The sequence below is a fragment of the Engystomops pustulosus genome, chromosome 1 (genome assembly GCF_040894005.1).
Source record: "Engystomops pustulosus chromosome 1, aEngPut4.maternal, whole genome shotgun sequence".
NCBI lineage: Eukaryota > Metazoa > Chordata > Amphibia > Anura > Leptodactylidae > Engystomops > Engystomops pustulosus.
This window is the reverse complement of record NC_092411.1, coordinates 144,675,497-144,691,799: the sequence shown is the minus strand read 5'-3', so window position 1 is coordinate 144,691,799 and position 16,303 is coordinate 144,675,497. Positions and strand designations below refer to the sequence as shown.

The following is a 16,303-nucleotide window of genomic DNA, read 5'->3' as shown; positions in this document are numbered from 1 at the left end:
TAAATAATTATTATTATTATTATTAAAGTGCGTCCAGTGCAGAACAACGATAACACAGGGCACTGAAAAGTGCGTTCGGGTTCAGAAGCGACAGACAGGAGATGGGGAAAATGGAAGACTGGTGTGATCACCAAAGGTCATCCCACAGGGAACACATAGGACACAGGAGGGAACAGATAGGGATCAATAGGGAACAATTGGAATCAGATAGGAAAATAGTATTTTGATGCAAACAGTAACTCTCTACTCCTCTCTCCAGCGATACCAAACCAAAATGGTGCCACTGGAGGAAGAGGAGGGAGCTAAAAACGCTGCAATTGGCCAGTCAGGATTGACTGACCAATCGCGGCGACTGGTGGGTGGGACCGATCCGATTGGACTGGTCTTGTCAGCAGGAGGTTCTCCTGCCCTGTCATGCGCCTCCCATCGCGATGTCATGTGATGTGGTGACACAAAAGAGCCCAAGTACGCTCTTGCCGCACTGCACTGCATTGAGCGCTAATCGCAGGAGCGCTAAGAGGTTAAATAATTTCACAAAGTGAATTCTTGTTTAGAGGATTTATATGCAGCCTAAACCATTTTTATTATCTCTTGTAACTTTGAGATGGCTCATTGTAAACAGCAGATAAAGTAAAGCTTTTAGTCCATCAGTTATACAGTAGGGTTAAACCAAAGCCACAATTTAATTTAAGCATTTTCCTTACTTGATTCCACTCCGCAAAATCTGTTTAGAGTGGCTTAAAGGGAATGAATTGGGGACAATTGATTAGTCACAAATTCTAGTATTTAACATATTAAAAACTTTTGTCCCTATGAACTTTTAATGAAATCTGCAATCCTCTGCCACTGAAGCTGGAAAATAGTGATGCATTGTTCATGACCTATTCATAACATATTTTCGTAAATGTTAAAACAATGAATGGTAAGGAAAAAAGCATAGACTAAATGTATGATTGGCTGTACTCTGTAATGTACTGTGGTATTTCATTTGTACTTGTCCGCTATGATTTGTAAAGCGATAAATAAATAAAGATTATAGTTTTTTTTTTTTTTTTTGTTTTTTTAAACATTTTTAGGTATATTCTAATTCTATAAAAAAAATGATCACCAATTGAAATTAACAAATTGTCAAAATGAATTCCAAGTCTAGTGAGTGGCTGGAGTAGACAGTAAAGTGAGTGCTAGACTTGCAGAAGCACCCACCAGACAACAGTAGTCGTGTTTATAAAATTATGTATGTATGTATGTATGTATGTGTGTATGTATGTAAGTAAAATCTATTGAAAACTTGGTATTGGATTAGTTAAAACTTAATTAAAGGACACCTGTCATCAGGTCTGTGTCACTTGTCCTGTCACCTCTACCTGTTGGAGCAGCTCACAAGGATCCCATCCCAGCCTTTATCTAGTTATTTCATACATTAATCATTGTAAAATCGTCTATTCTTTATCATGTAAATGAGGCTGGTCACATGGTCAGAGGCAGTGATGTCACCCCTGTCCCCCCTCTCCTCCCCCTGCTCATGTCTGTGTGTAATGTATAGTAAAGCATGGCTAGTGTGAGTGCTGCATCTGCTGACATGCTGCATCCTCCTAATATACAGGTGAGAGACACAGACATCAGCTACACATGAATCTGACATGTTCTGCTGTAACATGGCTGCCTGGAGCTGTTGTATCTCTCCTAAACACACACACACATGCACACACAGGCTGCAGGGGGCGTGGCCACCAGCACCAGGAAGCACATCATTATACAGCCGCACATCATTATACAGGCTGTCAGTCATGCACTGGGGGTGTGGCTGTGCCTCCCACTCATGAATAGAGTGGACAGCTTGAATATGCTAATGCTTCATTGGACATTTCACAGGTCATTTGCATACAGCTTTAGGACCTCATTGCTTAGGTTTACAGGCATGTAGAGGGACAATGAATGGATAGAGGCAATGCTCTCTAATGGCATTTTATGAAAATATATTTAGTTTAGGGGGGTTATTTTGCATGACAGGTTCTCTTTAATCCCCAAAGGGGAAATTGATTATGTGCATATAATTTTAGTGTTTTTGCACAAAAATTTTTAGTGTTTTTTGCCCCGTATAACCGTTTGATTAAATTTAACACAAAATTCACATCTCAAAGGCATGTTTAGTCATGATTAGGACCAAAGGCATTAGTAATTATTTATTAAAAATCCAGTAGGCTACTCTAGCTAATCCCTTCTTACACCTGTCCCCTTCTCCAATAATAATAAATATCCATTATATAAACTGCAAGATTAGTAAATTTGTGAAAAATATTTTGCAAATAGGTGAGAGTAAACTTTATTGCTTGTTTATGTACAAAAACCCTTTTCTGAGAGGGATTTTATCTTCCACCACCAGAGTCCTTTGCTGTAATCATTGATATATCTCTAAGCACTTATGAGTTACATCTACAATTATGACAGACACATATAAGTATTTAAATAGTGTGGGGCAGTTTAACATCTCTGAAGTAGAGAGTTACGTATTTCCTAATGTGTAATGATTCACTCAGTGTAAAAATAACTTCTTAACAAATCTCTGCTTGAACTGATGACTGCTCTGATTCTCTCCCCATGAATCATGAGAAGTCTGGCTACTCTGCATTACTGTGTCTAGAATACTAGCAGTGGAAGTGGAAATTACATTATAGTCCTTGATGACGAAACTATACTCTTAATACTGGTGATAAGACTTGCAACACTTTGGAAGGCGTGTCTGGTTACTAACTGTGTGGAATACAGTATTCATTTGTTGTCAACACAAAATCCTCAGAAGACTTGGCGAATATCGCCTTCACCACCACCTCCTCTTTAACCAATATGACTCTCCCTCATACTTTATTGGTATCTATGATTGACAAGCTCTTCAATGCATTACAGTCTCCCAGACAAGTAGTCATTTCATAAGCATCTGGGCATCGAGTGTTTGTCTTAAAGGAGTTTTCTTAGAAATGGCATTGTGAAAGAAGGAGGGACTACTTTCTGGGTGCCAAAAATAAACATATATACTCGAGTATAAGCCTTGTTTTTCAGCTCAAAAAATGTGCTAAAAACCCAAACTCTGCTTATACTCGAGTGACAAAAAATATATCAAAACTTTCCTTTCTGGCTTCCCCCGCTGCTGGTTATATACTGGGGCAGGGGGCTGGCAGGCTATATACTGGGGGGCAGGTGCTGGATATATACTATGGACAGGGTCTGGCAGGCTATATAATGGGGAGGGTGTGACCAATGAATTTCCCACCCTCGGCTTATACTCGAGTCAATAGGTTTTCCCAGGTTTTTGTGGTAAAATTAGGGGCCTCTGCTTATACTTGGGTCGGCTTATACACGAGTATATACTTTACTTTAAAAAATATGCTAATGGACCAGTGGGGCTACTGCGAGTGGGTGATTGGTTTCTATTTTTTTTTTTTTTTAAATTTAATTTTTTTTATCTCTTTAAAATCTTAACTGGGACAGTGTATATATGTGTGTGTATGGCAGTATATGGGGATTTTCCTCCTCATTCATTACAATGTGCTATCAGCACATTGTAATGAAGGGGTTAAAACGAAATAGCCTCGGGTCTTCAGAAGACCCGAGGCTACCATGGAGACGGATCGCCGATCGCGGGTGTTACCGGTAAGCCTTTGCTGCAATATGCAGCAAAGACTTACCGGCTATGGAGAGGGCTCAGCCCGTGAGCCCTCTCCATGCAGCGCGACCCGACCGCCGCCGTGAATACCGGCGTATAAGACAACCCCAGAGAAGACAGAAGATTTTTCTGTCTTCAAAAGTCGTCTTATACGCCGGAATATACGGTAACTGCAGTGTACAGACCTGTGTATGGTCTAATTTTTTTTGTGGGAAGATATGTTGTTTTCTTTGTTGCCATTTTGGGGACTGTCTGACATTTGGATCATTTTCTTTAAAATTTTTGTGAGTTGCAAAATGGCGTTGATAAATCAGAAGTGTGACGATACCTATTCATTTGCATAGGACAGGACAGATCAGGGGACCTTCATTAGGTCGCCGGCTACACTGCTGCAACAACGACCCCTGTGATCGGGTTGCCAGACAGAGGGAGCCTTCTCACAAGATCACATCATTTGACCACAGGATCTAATGGGTTAATAGACTATCAGATCTGGACAGTTAGAGCAGGTGCCCAGCTGTCATAAGACACCCAAGTAACTGCTCCTCGCTGCACAGGAGACCAGTGCAGAATTTTGGCTAGGCTAACGTAGAAACCAGTTTGGGTGGTCACTAAGTTATGTTAGTTATTAATGGCATCTTTCAACCAGACTTATGGTCCTGTGATATACAGAATCGAAGAGATGCATGCAGGTAGCACCAGAAGGCAGCACCAAATCGTCAAAAGTTAGAAGCTTCAAGGTAAAGGCGTAATTCCAAGGTATTGAGATTCTGTAGAATGTAAATCTTATCCTAGACCGGTTATGGCAAAAATCCCTAGTTGCAAACCAAAGCCGACGTATTTATCATGAAGTGCCAACACAGTAATTTAACCCAAGATTACCGAAAGTACCACTATACTAAAGGCCAGTAATACCACCATCATGCAGTACCACATCATGACCACCATTTCCACCACATAAATAGCACTATACTGACAATAAAGACCACAAGACCTGTGAGCCCCATTGGGGACAGAGACCTATTTGGCAAGCTCTGTGCAGCGCTGCGTAATCTGTGTGCACTATATAAATAAAGGAATAATTATTATTTATTGTAAGGTTCCGATAAAGCTAGCGGTTTAACACTGCTACATCTTGGGTAGCGTTAGAAGCTTACCTAAGTAAGCAAATTTTTTTTTTTTTTAATAGAGTGACTGGTCCATTTTAAAGGGAACATGTCAATAGGGATCTCAGGTTGAAGAGGCCCATTAAAGCTACATTGCAAAGATGTCTTTGTACCTTTTCTGTGCATTTGCATTTCAATATACTTGTGTGTTTAAACTTACCTTGCACCCTGACAGAATCTTCTGGTGAGTACCGGAGTTTGCTTTGGTTTGGATGCATTAAAAAAATGACTTGACTGTACTGCTCAATCCTCAGCTATTAGCAACCACCTTTCTGCACCGGTCCAACTCCTCCCTCCTCACTGATGTTTGCTCACCAGGCCTTGAGCTCTCTCCCTATGTGAGTGAAGGGGTAGTATGGAGGAGTTGTACAGGATAACAAAGATGGGGGCTGAAAGCGGAAGAGTGAGTGAGCAGCACATACAAGTCACATGTGATTTTTTTTTTTTTCTTAATGCATCCAAACCAAAACAGACCTGGGACTTGGAACAAGATTCTGTCATGGTGCAAGGTAATGTACACATGTATTGTAATGCAAATGCACAGAAAAGGCAGGAGGACATCTTTGCAGTCCAGCTGTAATGGGCTTCCTTAGTGAAAATGAGATCCCTGGTGACCGGTTCCCTTAAGCAAAGATTAGAGTCCACTGAACAGAGTAATTATTGGAGTGTAATGTTGGGCTCTGCCACCTCAGTTTTTAGAAGAGGAGACAAAGGTGGTTCCCTTTTTGATCTTTTTATGCATGTAGCCTTGTTTTGTACTGCTTATTCCACTTGTATTACTTTGCATTGTTATATAAACAGATTAGTTTACTATACTTTATTTTTGTCACAAGGTAATGACAAATTCTCAAGATAAATAGCCTGTGGTGAACTACCAATACATACAGCATTTCCTAGAGTAAATACAATTCGATCCATGTCTCAGCTGAGATTGAGCCATTTAAGCAGATCATAGAAATATGTAGAATATTTGTTGAACCCCAAAATATTAACTTTTACCACTCCTCTCCTGGTTTTACAACCAGAAAAATCTCTGGCTTGTCCTTTCTAGTCCCATCTGGAGTTCTGCTTGTGACTTTGTCAGATCCAGACTACATTAAACACGCCTGATTTTTACTTACACAGGACCTTTCAGTTTTATGCCTAAAAATTGAAGGTTTTCTTCTATGTGCATATTGGACCCATGGGACCTCCAACCAACCTTTGTTTTTTTTTTTTGTAGCATGCAATAGAGTAGAGATAGAAGCATCACAGAAAAACGATCTGTTCCTGATTCTTATTGTGACACACCCCAATTCCAATGTGATTAATTCTATTTGCTAAGGTGGCACCACTTCCTTCTATGGATTTCACTTATGAGCAACAGGAAGTGAGCAGTGCAGGTGATCTGCCGAGGTGCATTTGCAGTATGTGAATTTGAAACTCGCTTCGTGGCTGATGTGTGTTTTTTCATTGGGACAGAAAGTGACCTACCGACTAATGTTACAATAACATACAATAAACTCATGAATATAATATCTGTTTGATGGCAAAATAAAATCCAATGTGCAACTACTTTATATTATAAAGATAATTATAAGATTATAAGAAACTATATTTAATTTCTGAGAGCCCATTGCTTGCTTGGCTGGCATCACAGGACTATATGTTAATAAAAACATTTTCACTTCTAAATTAACAAAATTGCTCTTTCTAAATTACAATTTTTTTGCAGAAAGTTGGACTGTAATGCATTAAATAAATAACAAGTAGTCATTATCAAATAATAAATAACCATTAAAGGGGTATTCCCACAAAGACTCTATTCTTAAATATACTCAGGATGACAAAATAGCATATTCTCTAATTTACTGTTATTAACACAAAAACTGCATTTCACAGATATAATTCCAACCTGTGTCTATCAGTCCTGCTGTTTACAATTTCTGTGTCCCCAGGATTCGACCGTAAATTATTTTTATGATTGGGCAGGAAAGATTCTACTTTCTGCTGGTAAGCAGCATGCACAGACGACTTACTATATAAGCTACAGATAAGATCTTTACAGCAGGGGAAGGAGGCATGTAGCAGAGCTGAGTTAGCAGAGTGTCATTGTGTATTACATTCATCTCATCATCTCTCATCTCTGATCTGCCTCATCTCTCATTTATCTTATGAACATTCTACTAGCATCTGACACTTAGAAAAAGAAAGTGTAGATTAACCTGTACACTGATAACCTAAGCACATTGTCAGCACACAGCATTTCATAGCACAGAGGAATCATAAAGTGTCTGGTTAGAGAGGCCCCGTCCACGCTTTGGAATCTTACACTGACCATCACTGAGTTATAGGAGCTAAAACTGAGTAAAATTGTAAAGTAAGGGGTTAAAATGATCTTTATTGTGTAAACATCACTAGAGGATTAAAAATTGAATACTTTCATGGGCAAACCCATATAACAATGTTTTTTATAGAAGGATTTGCGGTAACTAAGGAGTGTTTTGATGGGACACTTACAAACAGAGCCACCTACATATGTTGCAGTGTTTGAAACCATTAATGATAATTAGCTAAAATTTAATAGAATGGCCTTGAGATGACTTTCTCATGAGAGTGAGGCCATTGCACCATCTGCAAACTGTGCCACTATTTATGATTTTATACCAGCATTAATGATGATCCAAAAATAATCATTTTAGGCAGAATTGCACCAGAGTTCCGGTGGACACATGTTGATGTCTCTCCCATTGTTCTTGCTTTACAGTGGCCAATTTATTATCAGAAATGAATGTAAATGTTCTGTACATAATGTTTATGGAAAGATTTTTTATTTTTTTTTATAAAGTACTTTTTTCTTTTTTTCTTTACAGTTTGCAACTTTATGTCTCATGAAAAGTGCCTCAAGCATGTGAAGACTCTTTGCAGTTGTCTGGCTCCAAGTCTAGTAAGAGTAAGTTATAATAATAAAATATATATGCACACTTTATTTATAAGACCAAGTTCACATTTCTGTTAGTTCTGCAGGGAGCTTCTTCAGTAAGTAAGGCAGAACACACCGAAAATGTGCAAGTACAGAGGTAAAATGGAAATACGTTATGTATCTTTGACAAAACTTGAATACCGGACAGAGATGTAAACTGCATCCAATTTTGACACTTTCTGTATATTATAGAACCTTTTTTTCCTAAATTTAGATGGAAGTTCTCATTGCTGTATTACTAAAGATCTCTTAGATTCTGGGAACCATTGTCAGATCAAGTACCATATATGTACCTGAGTATAAGACGACCTGAGTATAAGCCGAGGCACCTAATTTTACCACCAAAAACTGGGAAAATCTATTGACTCGAGTATAAGCCAAAGGTGGGAAATGCATTGGTCACAAGACACCCAGTATATAGCCGGCCATACCCTTTTAGTAGATAGCCAGCCGCACCTGACATCATAGCTGCGCGTCCGCTGTGCATTTACCTGCCGCTGCCAATGGGAGTAGAGAAGACCTGCGGGGGGTACCAGAGAGGTGAGTTTGGCTGTGTTATATAAACTGTCATTTAACTATCTTCCATTATCATGTGAATGGAGTAGATACTTAGGGTATATTGTATCTTTACTTTTTATGTAAAACACCACTAAGGTAAAGAATACAAAGTACAGGAAAGCTAAATTTACCACTTGCCCCTGGTACTGTCCTCTTAGATCAGAAGCCCCTGGCAGATGTCAGTGGCTGACTGGTGTGGTTTTCAAAGGCTGCTTGAACATCTGTAGCTACAAGCAATTGAAGCACAAGGTTAATGTGATCCTAAACTACTGTGGCATATCTGGCAACCTCACAAGTGCACCATGAAGGGACTCTGTAGGCTGCAAGTAATAATGTGTTTTTCCTGGGCAGTAGTCAACTGGGGGACCTGGGACGTGATATTTTGTATCTATCAATTTATGTGGAAATGAAACATTTCCAGGACACCAGTACCAAAGAACGCTGGGGTCACCTCTAGCAATGATAATGATAAATCTACTCTGTCAGGAATGTCCAAAGACCGTTTGCTAACCTTGTCCGATGGTTATTTTAACAAGCCATATGAGGTATTCCTGTCCCTGCATTCTCCAATTTCAAGGTGCCTTTTTGTCTTCTTTCAAAGTGATTATAGTCACAGATGTACCTGGAAGGAAATCTGACAGCACCTTTATGCTTCCCTCTCTGAGAGCAGCATTGCTTAGTGATGGGTACGCTTTTTTCTGTGTCTGCTATTGTTTGAGTGCAAGACTAAATAGGTTTATGCACTAGAGCAAAGTGTAATAATAGAGCTTGCTTAAAGGGTTATTGTCATGTTTAAGATTTATTATTTATTTACTTAAACAGTGGCATCATATTCTATAGCTCATATACCCAGTGTCCCGCTATTCTCTATGGAGGGAGGAGGGGTCACCCCCTCCTCCACTCCAGCACACAGTGGTATGCCCGCACGGCGGGAGTACCGCGTGTGAATGTACCCTAATAAGGTAGATCTGGTGACAGGTTCTTCCAAGCCCTATGCTTTATTTGGCTAAAACTGTAGTTGCCCAGAACTTAATAAATCTTGATGTATATGCAATTTTTATTAGATGCTACTGGGGCATGGAGTAAGCTGGAAGCTACAGCTGCTCCACACCACAGTAGCTTCTTTGAATTCCTCCGATCCTTTAATATAGCACATTGCTGCTTTTTAAGTAAGGATACCAAGAATGGTGCTATAATAGAAAGATGTGCACATGTGTGTGCTTGACTCCTCGTGGGTTTTGCTCACAATAACTTACTAAAAAAGAGTGTGTTATCAGTTCACATCTCAGTAATTTTACAAACTTTTTTTTTTCCACTCATGGTTAGTGGTTGAGTGCAGCCATTTATTGTCAAACTATGGTGTTTTCTCTTCTAAAATCTAAACATTCAAATGATCAAGTTCACATACCCCATGTCATGTATTACCCCCTCTAACCTCAATGACAGCTTGAAGTGTTTTGTGGTATTTGTGATTGAGGCTCTTTATTTCCTCGGATGGTAAAGCTGCCCATTATTCCTGGCAAAAATCTTCCAGTTCCTGTAAATTCTTGGGCTGCCTTTCTTGAACTCCAAGCTTGAGATCTCCCCAGAGTGGCTCAATGAAATTGCCCTGTGTCATTATAGGAGGTTATACACTTGTAACTCTTAACATATCCAGGGGATTTGAAGTTGCGTTTGAAGTTGTTTGCCATGACGTTGGGGATCGTCATGGTGAGCTTCTGTTTGGGCAACCATGATGTTCCTCAACATCATGTGGATCACACCGGCTCAGAAGCAGAGCCTGTGTGATCCATGCATGAGGACGGCTGTACTGGATCGCAATAGTTGCAGGATCGCAATAGTTGGGAACAAAAAAAAAATGTAAAAAAAAAAGTTTCATAAAAAAAATTAATACAAAATAAAAGTCCCCTAAATGCCCCTAAATCAACACACAAACAGCACATACAGGGTATTTCCACATCTATAACAACCCATAGAATTAAATTAAATCATTACTGAACCCATACTGTGAATGCCATAAAAAATGTATTAAAAACAAAGCAAAAATTTTTATTTTTGCGCATCCAACCAAACAAAAAACACCATAAAAAGTGAGTCACATTTACCCCTGCATAATGCCAATAAAGATTACAACTCGTCCCGCAAAACATAAGCCCTAAAATGGCTCAATCAACAAAATAATAAACATATTATGACGCTTAGTAGACGGCAAAATCGAGGGATTTTTCTCTCCAAATGAGTTTTTATTTTGCAGAACAAGTCAAACATAAAAAGGCTATAGAAATAGGATTTCACCGTGACTGTACTGACACATAGGACCAGAGGTCGCACTAACAATTTTCCAGAATGGTAATAATACTCCTCTCACCATTTTTGAGGAGTATTTTTACCCGAGGAAGAGTATGGAATTTTCAGTAATACAAATATATAACTCACGACTAAATACATTGTTAACAGCCAGCCCCAAACCCCCTACCTCCCCACACTGAGCAGGCTGGGGCTGCCGCCACTGAATTTATTTAATATTTATTTTTGGGGTGTTGAGTTTATTTTTTACTAAAGTGTATCGGGCGATAGTCCTTCCCAAAAACATAAGCCTTTTGAACAATGCACTGGCGTTCAATAACTAGCAAGATGTATTTGGCCACGATAAAGTTGCTACTTACTGAGCACAAGTGTTTTGGTTCGGGGAGGATTTTGTTCAATAGAATGAGTTTCAATACAATGTGAACACAGCCTTAGGGTCTTTTGGGGGTATTTATTTATTTCATACCTTTTTTGAAATGCCTGGATCATTGTACAAGCAGTGTCATCTCCTGTGTCCCCTCCTCCTTCTCATAGATTGTAAGCTCTTGTGACCATTGTACAAGCGCTGTCAACTCTTGTGCCCCCCTCCCTCCCTCATAGATTGTAAGCTCTTGTGACCATTGTACAAGCACCGTCACCCCCTGTGTCGTCCTCCTCCTCATAGACTGTAAGCTCTTGTGACCGTTGTATAAGCACTGTCATCTCCTGTGTCCTCCTCTTCATAGATTGTAAGCTCTGGGGCCCACTGTACAAGCACTGTCCCCTCCTGTGTCCCATGCAGTCCACCCATGCATAGAACCTCAATCATAACTATTTTGTACTTTATTGAATACATCTTATGTCAGGCTCGGGTAACCACTATTCATTAATTGAACTCCCTGGGAATAGGTCAGTCACACAAACCTGTTAGAGCACTACAGCAGGCACAGGACCACCACTAGTGACACTGCTAGTGACACTGGACACAGAGCAGCTGGGAGAAGACAGTGACTGCTCCGTGCAGAGGGGGCGTGGCCTGAGCTCCTCTTCTGCGGGGGAGGAGCAGATACATAGTGGGGCAGTGTGCAGGGCACGTGACTGCTCTGTGTCTGAGCTCCGCTGTCCGCTCTGTCCCTTACACACTAGCAGGCGGCAGCTGCACATCTCTACTGCCGAGAGCCAGACAGCGCTTACACAATTAAATTACCAAGCGTGGTTTTTTTTGGAGCGTAAATGTGCCTCTGCATGCGTCATGGACGCTTGTAGAGACATTATTGCAATCTATGCATAGGACATAAGCAACTTGTTATCTATACCATTTGGTGTATAAAGCACAAAATAATCCATAAAAATCAATAACTGAATAGATTTTTGTTTGCGACCCCCCCATCCCAAAACAGCTAATAAAGCTTAAACAAGGGGGTATTGCGGCCCCAAATATAGTGTTACAAAAGGAAAAACTCCTGAATGAGGAAGATAATCCCCATAAACTGCCATACAATGGCAGTATATGATAGGATTGATCAGACAACCTAGGGTCAAAGTACCCTAGGAAGTCTGAAAAATAGTAAAAATAAAAAATTAAAAGTTAAAATTATAATTAAAAAACATAAAAATTCAAATCACCCCCCTTTCCCTAGAAGTCATATAAATAAACAGTAGAAATCAAACACATTAGCTATTGCCACGTCCGAAAATGCCCAATCTACCAAAATATACCGTATATGCCGGTGTATAAGACGACCCACAACTTCTGCCCTAAAAATATAGAATTTGGTATATACTCTCCCAAATGAAAAAAGTCTGCTTAAAACTTTGCAAAACAAACAAGAGAGCAAGTGCCTGGTGATCATAACTGTAAGCTGCGATATTAATGAAGATCCGACATGCTTCTGTAAGTGCCGCCTGTGACCCCCAGCTCTGTGACGCCGACCGCTGTGACAGGGCGGCTGCATTAGCATACAGCGCGCCGCCCCGTCAGCGCGTACTAAGCCTCTTCTAATGACTGTGAGAGGCGGACTGCCGCGCATGCGCGGCGGTCCCAGGAAGCGGCTCTCTGCGCGCTGACGGGGGAAAAAAACACCTCACACAGTGCGGCCCCCGTATATCCGGCGTATAAGACGACCCCCCACTGTAGCCATTATTTTAAGGGGTTAAAAAGTAGTCTTATACGCCAGTATATACAGTAATCTAAATATTTCTGTGCGTTTAACCTCGCAACAAAAAATCTAATAAAAAGTGATAAAACTGTTGTACCGTTCTAAAAAATGATAAAATTGAAAACTTCATCAAAAGTCGCAAAAAATGACACCACCCACCGCTCCGTTCAACAAAGTACGAAAAAGTTATTAGCGCCTAAATATGGCAAAATTAAAAAAAAAACATTTGTACAAACATTAAAACCGCCTGTAAATGTATGAAAAACATTATAAAACCTATACAAATCGTATCGACCCAATGAATAAAGTAGACATTTCATTTGTGGAGCACATTGAAAGCCGTAAAATCCAAGCCCACAAGAAAACAACGCAAATGTGTTTTTTCACCATTTTCATTGCATTTGGAATTTTTTTTTCCCGCTTTCCAGTACACGGCATTGAATCATCAATACCAACACTATAAAGTGTAATTTGTTATGCAGAAAACAAGCCATCACAGAGCTCGTGTAAAAAGAAAAAGTTATAGATTTTTGAAGGTGGGGAGTGAAAAATGGAAATGAAAAAACGAAAAAAGGCCAGCTCGTTAAGGAGTTAAGTGCAATATATTTCAAATAATATATAGCATTAATGTAAAGTACAACATGAGATGAAAAAACTGTCTGAAAATAAACTTGGTAGGACAAAGCGTCCCAAAGTTATTAGTGAATATTGTGACTTTAGAAACATTTTAATATCTATTGTGTTTAGTTATTCATTTATTCATTTTCAAATTTCCAATTTTTTGCTTTTAGGCTGATTGTCATAGCACCCAAGTAACTTTATAACTAACGTTTTTCCAAATGTCTGCATTATGTCGGTGTGGCTTTTTATGCATCCTCTCTCTTTTTTCTGTGTTGTTTAGAATTTTGGCTGCAATTTTTCTCATTTTTTATGCCAAAACCCTTATTTAGAGGCACCCGCTCAGCCTCAAGTGACTTTGAGAGGTCAAAATTATAGTAAAACCCCGTAAAAATTTTAGAAACAATGTATGAAAAATCAACTTTAAGAAGTGTGTTATTCATTTAAATTTTTCACAGGGGTTAAAACAAAATGGAATTGTAATTTTCAAACTGCAATTTGTTTTAGACAATACATTAATTTTGGCCAAAATTAAACTGTCACAAAGTATTAAATGATGAAAAACTCCACAAAGTTTGATGCCCAATTTCTCCCGAGTATAAGGATCCACCATGTGTTGGTAAACTGCTGTATAGGCCAAGGTGCGGGAACTACCCACATCCAATGCCATAGTTACATACTGTAAAGATGCTGGAAGGCTTTAAGAAGAGAAAACAAAGTACTGTAAATACTTGTGTATAAGCCACAATTGTCAGCACAAAAAATGTCCCGCAAAACCTCACCTCGGCTTATACACGAGTCAATAAAAAAAACCTCACATACTCACCTTCCGGCACCCCTGATGCTCAGCGCGGCTCCTCTTCTGTCCTCTCCGTGATGCTTCAGTCCCCGCGGCTCCTCTTCTGTCTTTTGTCTGCTATAACAGCCGGCAGAGATGTGGCCATTCACTCGGCAGGCTGGCGCCTACTATGACATAATCAGCGGGGACTGGAGTATCGCAGAGAAGACAGAAGAGGAGGTGCACCGAACATTAGGACCACCCGAAAGTGAGTATGTAAGTTAATTTGTTTGAAGTGCTGGGCAAACTCTGGGCTGGCTGTAAACAGCGGGATGGTTGTATACTAAAGGGGACCTCTCGCTATTTACTACGGGGGGCTGTATACTGGGAGGCTGTGACCAATGCATTTCCCACCCTCGGCTTATACTTGAGTCAACAGGTTTTCCAAGTTTTTGGTGGTAAAATTAGGGGCCTCGGCTTATACTCGTGTCACCTTATACTCCAGTATATACGTTAGGTTGACGATAAATAGCTTCACCCAATCACTAATCATGAGTGGAGAAAAGTTTTTGCGTTATCATTCAGATTCTCTGATAAAAGGCCAAGAAATCCCAAATCCTGCAGGGCTATGAGCACAACTGTATACTTTGATTAGTTGAAGTGTAGATTCGTCAGTGTCACTTAGTGTTTATCATTAGTGTTAGTCTATGAACATCTGATTGTCAGTCTTTCCATTAATTAGTGGCAGCAGTTGTCACTTGCTGTCAGCTCTGTAGCATCTGTCCTATCATGTTGTTAGTGTCTGGACTGTTAGTTGGTGTCAGTCCGTCAGATTCTCAGTATGTTTAGAATACTTGGTGTAGTGTTTTTGTAGGCAAAAAGGTACAATATTTTACTCTATATGATATTTATGTATATGTGTGTGTATGTATATACATTTTAATTTTTTTTTTTTTAAGTTCAAGTACTTATAATATATAGGCAGTAGTACACAAAAAGCAGATCGATCAAGCTCCTATCAGACAGTCTGTGAGTGAAGGAGGTTCGGATTTCATTCTGTTTCATCTGAGAGCGAGCAAGTTCCACGCAACAACATGAGGGTTGGTGTTGGGGTTTCCAAAAGGGCTGCATATTTGTGTACACTGAAACTACTTGTCTATAGGAAAATACTTAGGAACCTCCCTCTTAACCCCCTGATCTTCTTAAGTAGAGAATACCCAGAATGGACCCCAAGACAACAGGCCTATCATTATGGTTTTAATGCCACCGGTAATGGTCTGCTGAACCCCAAGACAGTTGAACAGGTTGACCATACAATGAGAATCATCGGGACATATGTTGCAAGGTATAGGGAGTCTGCCTGGTATTAAATTCCTACTGGTGTATTTTAAAAATGGACCCAGACATTGCATAATTCATCGGCTAGAGACCGCCTTAGCCCATTATAAACTTTATAAAGTTTTATAATATTTTATAAAGTTTATTTTTTGATTTGCACATGTGGGGTTCTTTATGTCAGAAAAACTGATTTGGGGTTCCATGTACCGATTCACAATCATGTAAATAACCCCTCTAATATAGAGTAGACTGATTTCTGATGCAGAATTCACATTATCTTTAGTGTCACACACTTCACATTCCCAAAGAGCATCAAATTCGACAATGAGAGACATGTTGGATTTTTGTGCTTCAAACTGTTAACACCAGATGACCTTAAATTGTCATTTCGGATGATTTTTGATATTGTGTAGGGGGAACATTGTGATTATAATTCATTAAGAAATTCTCTTTAGGCTACATGCACACGAACATATGCCCCCACGCTGGAGAGGAGGGGGGTGAGCGCACCCCTCCCCTCTCCATAGGGTTGCGGGGCAAAAGAAAGAACATATGTATACTAGAAAGGGGGAGAGTCAGCTCACCTGGAAGCCATGTAACCTGGCGTGTTGGAGCACGAACAAATCAGTTCCACAAGTCCACAACATAGAGATACATGTTGAGTCCAGCTTCAGACAACATTCTAGGATGGATTATAAAATGTAGAAATTTATTTCATCTTCTTCATGGAAATGAATGAACATGAGGAGAACAGACATACACAGGGTTATTGCCTAC

At 39.8% G+C, this 16,303-nt stretch overlaps 1 protein-coding gene across 1 annotated transcript in view; it reads left to right on the top strand.

Annotated features, from left to right (window-relative positions):
• Window positions 1-16,303, top strand: part of DGKQ (diacylglycerol kinase theta) — a 115,071-nt gene that overhangs the window by 20,720 nt on the left and 78,048 nt on the right. The window contains exon 2 of the mRNA XM_072155398.1: window positions 7,680-7,759. Within this exon, the coding sequence (XP_072011499.1) occupies window positions 7,680-7,759 (80 nt within the window). The remainder of the gene's footprint in view (window positions 1-7,679; window positions 7,760-16,303) is intronic.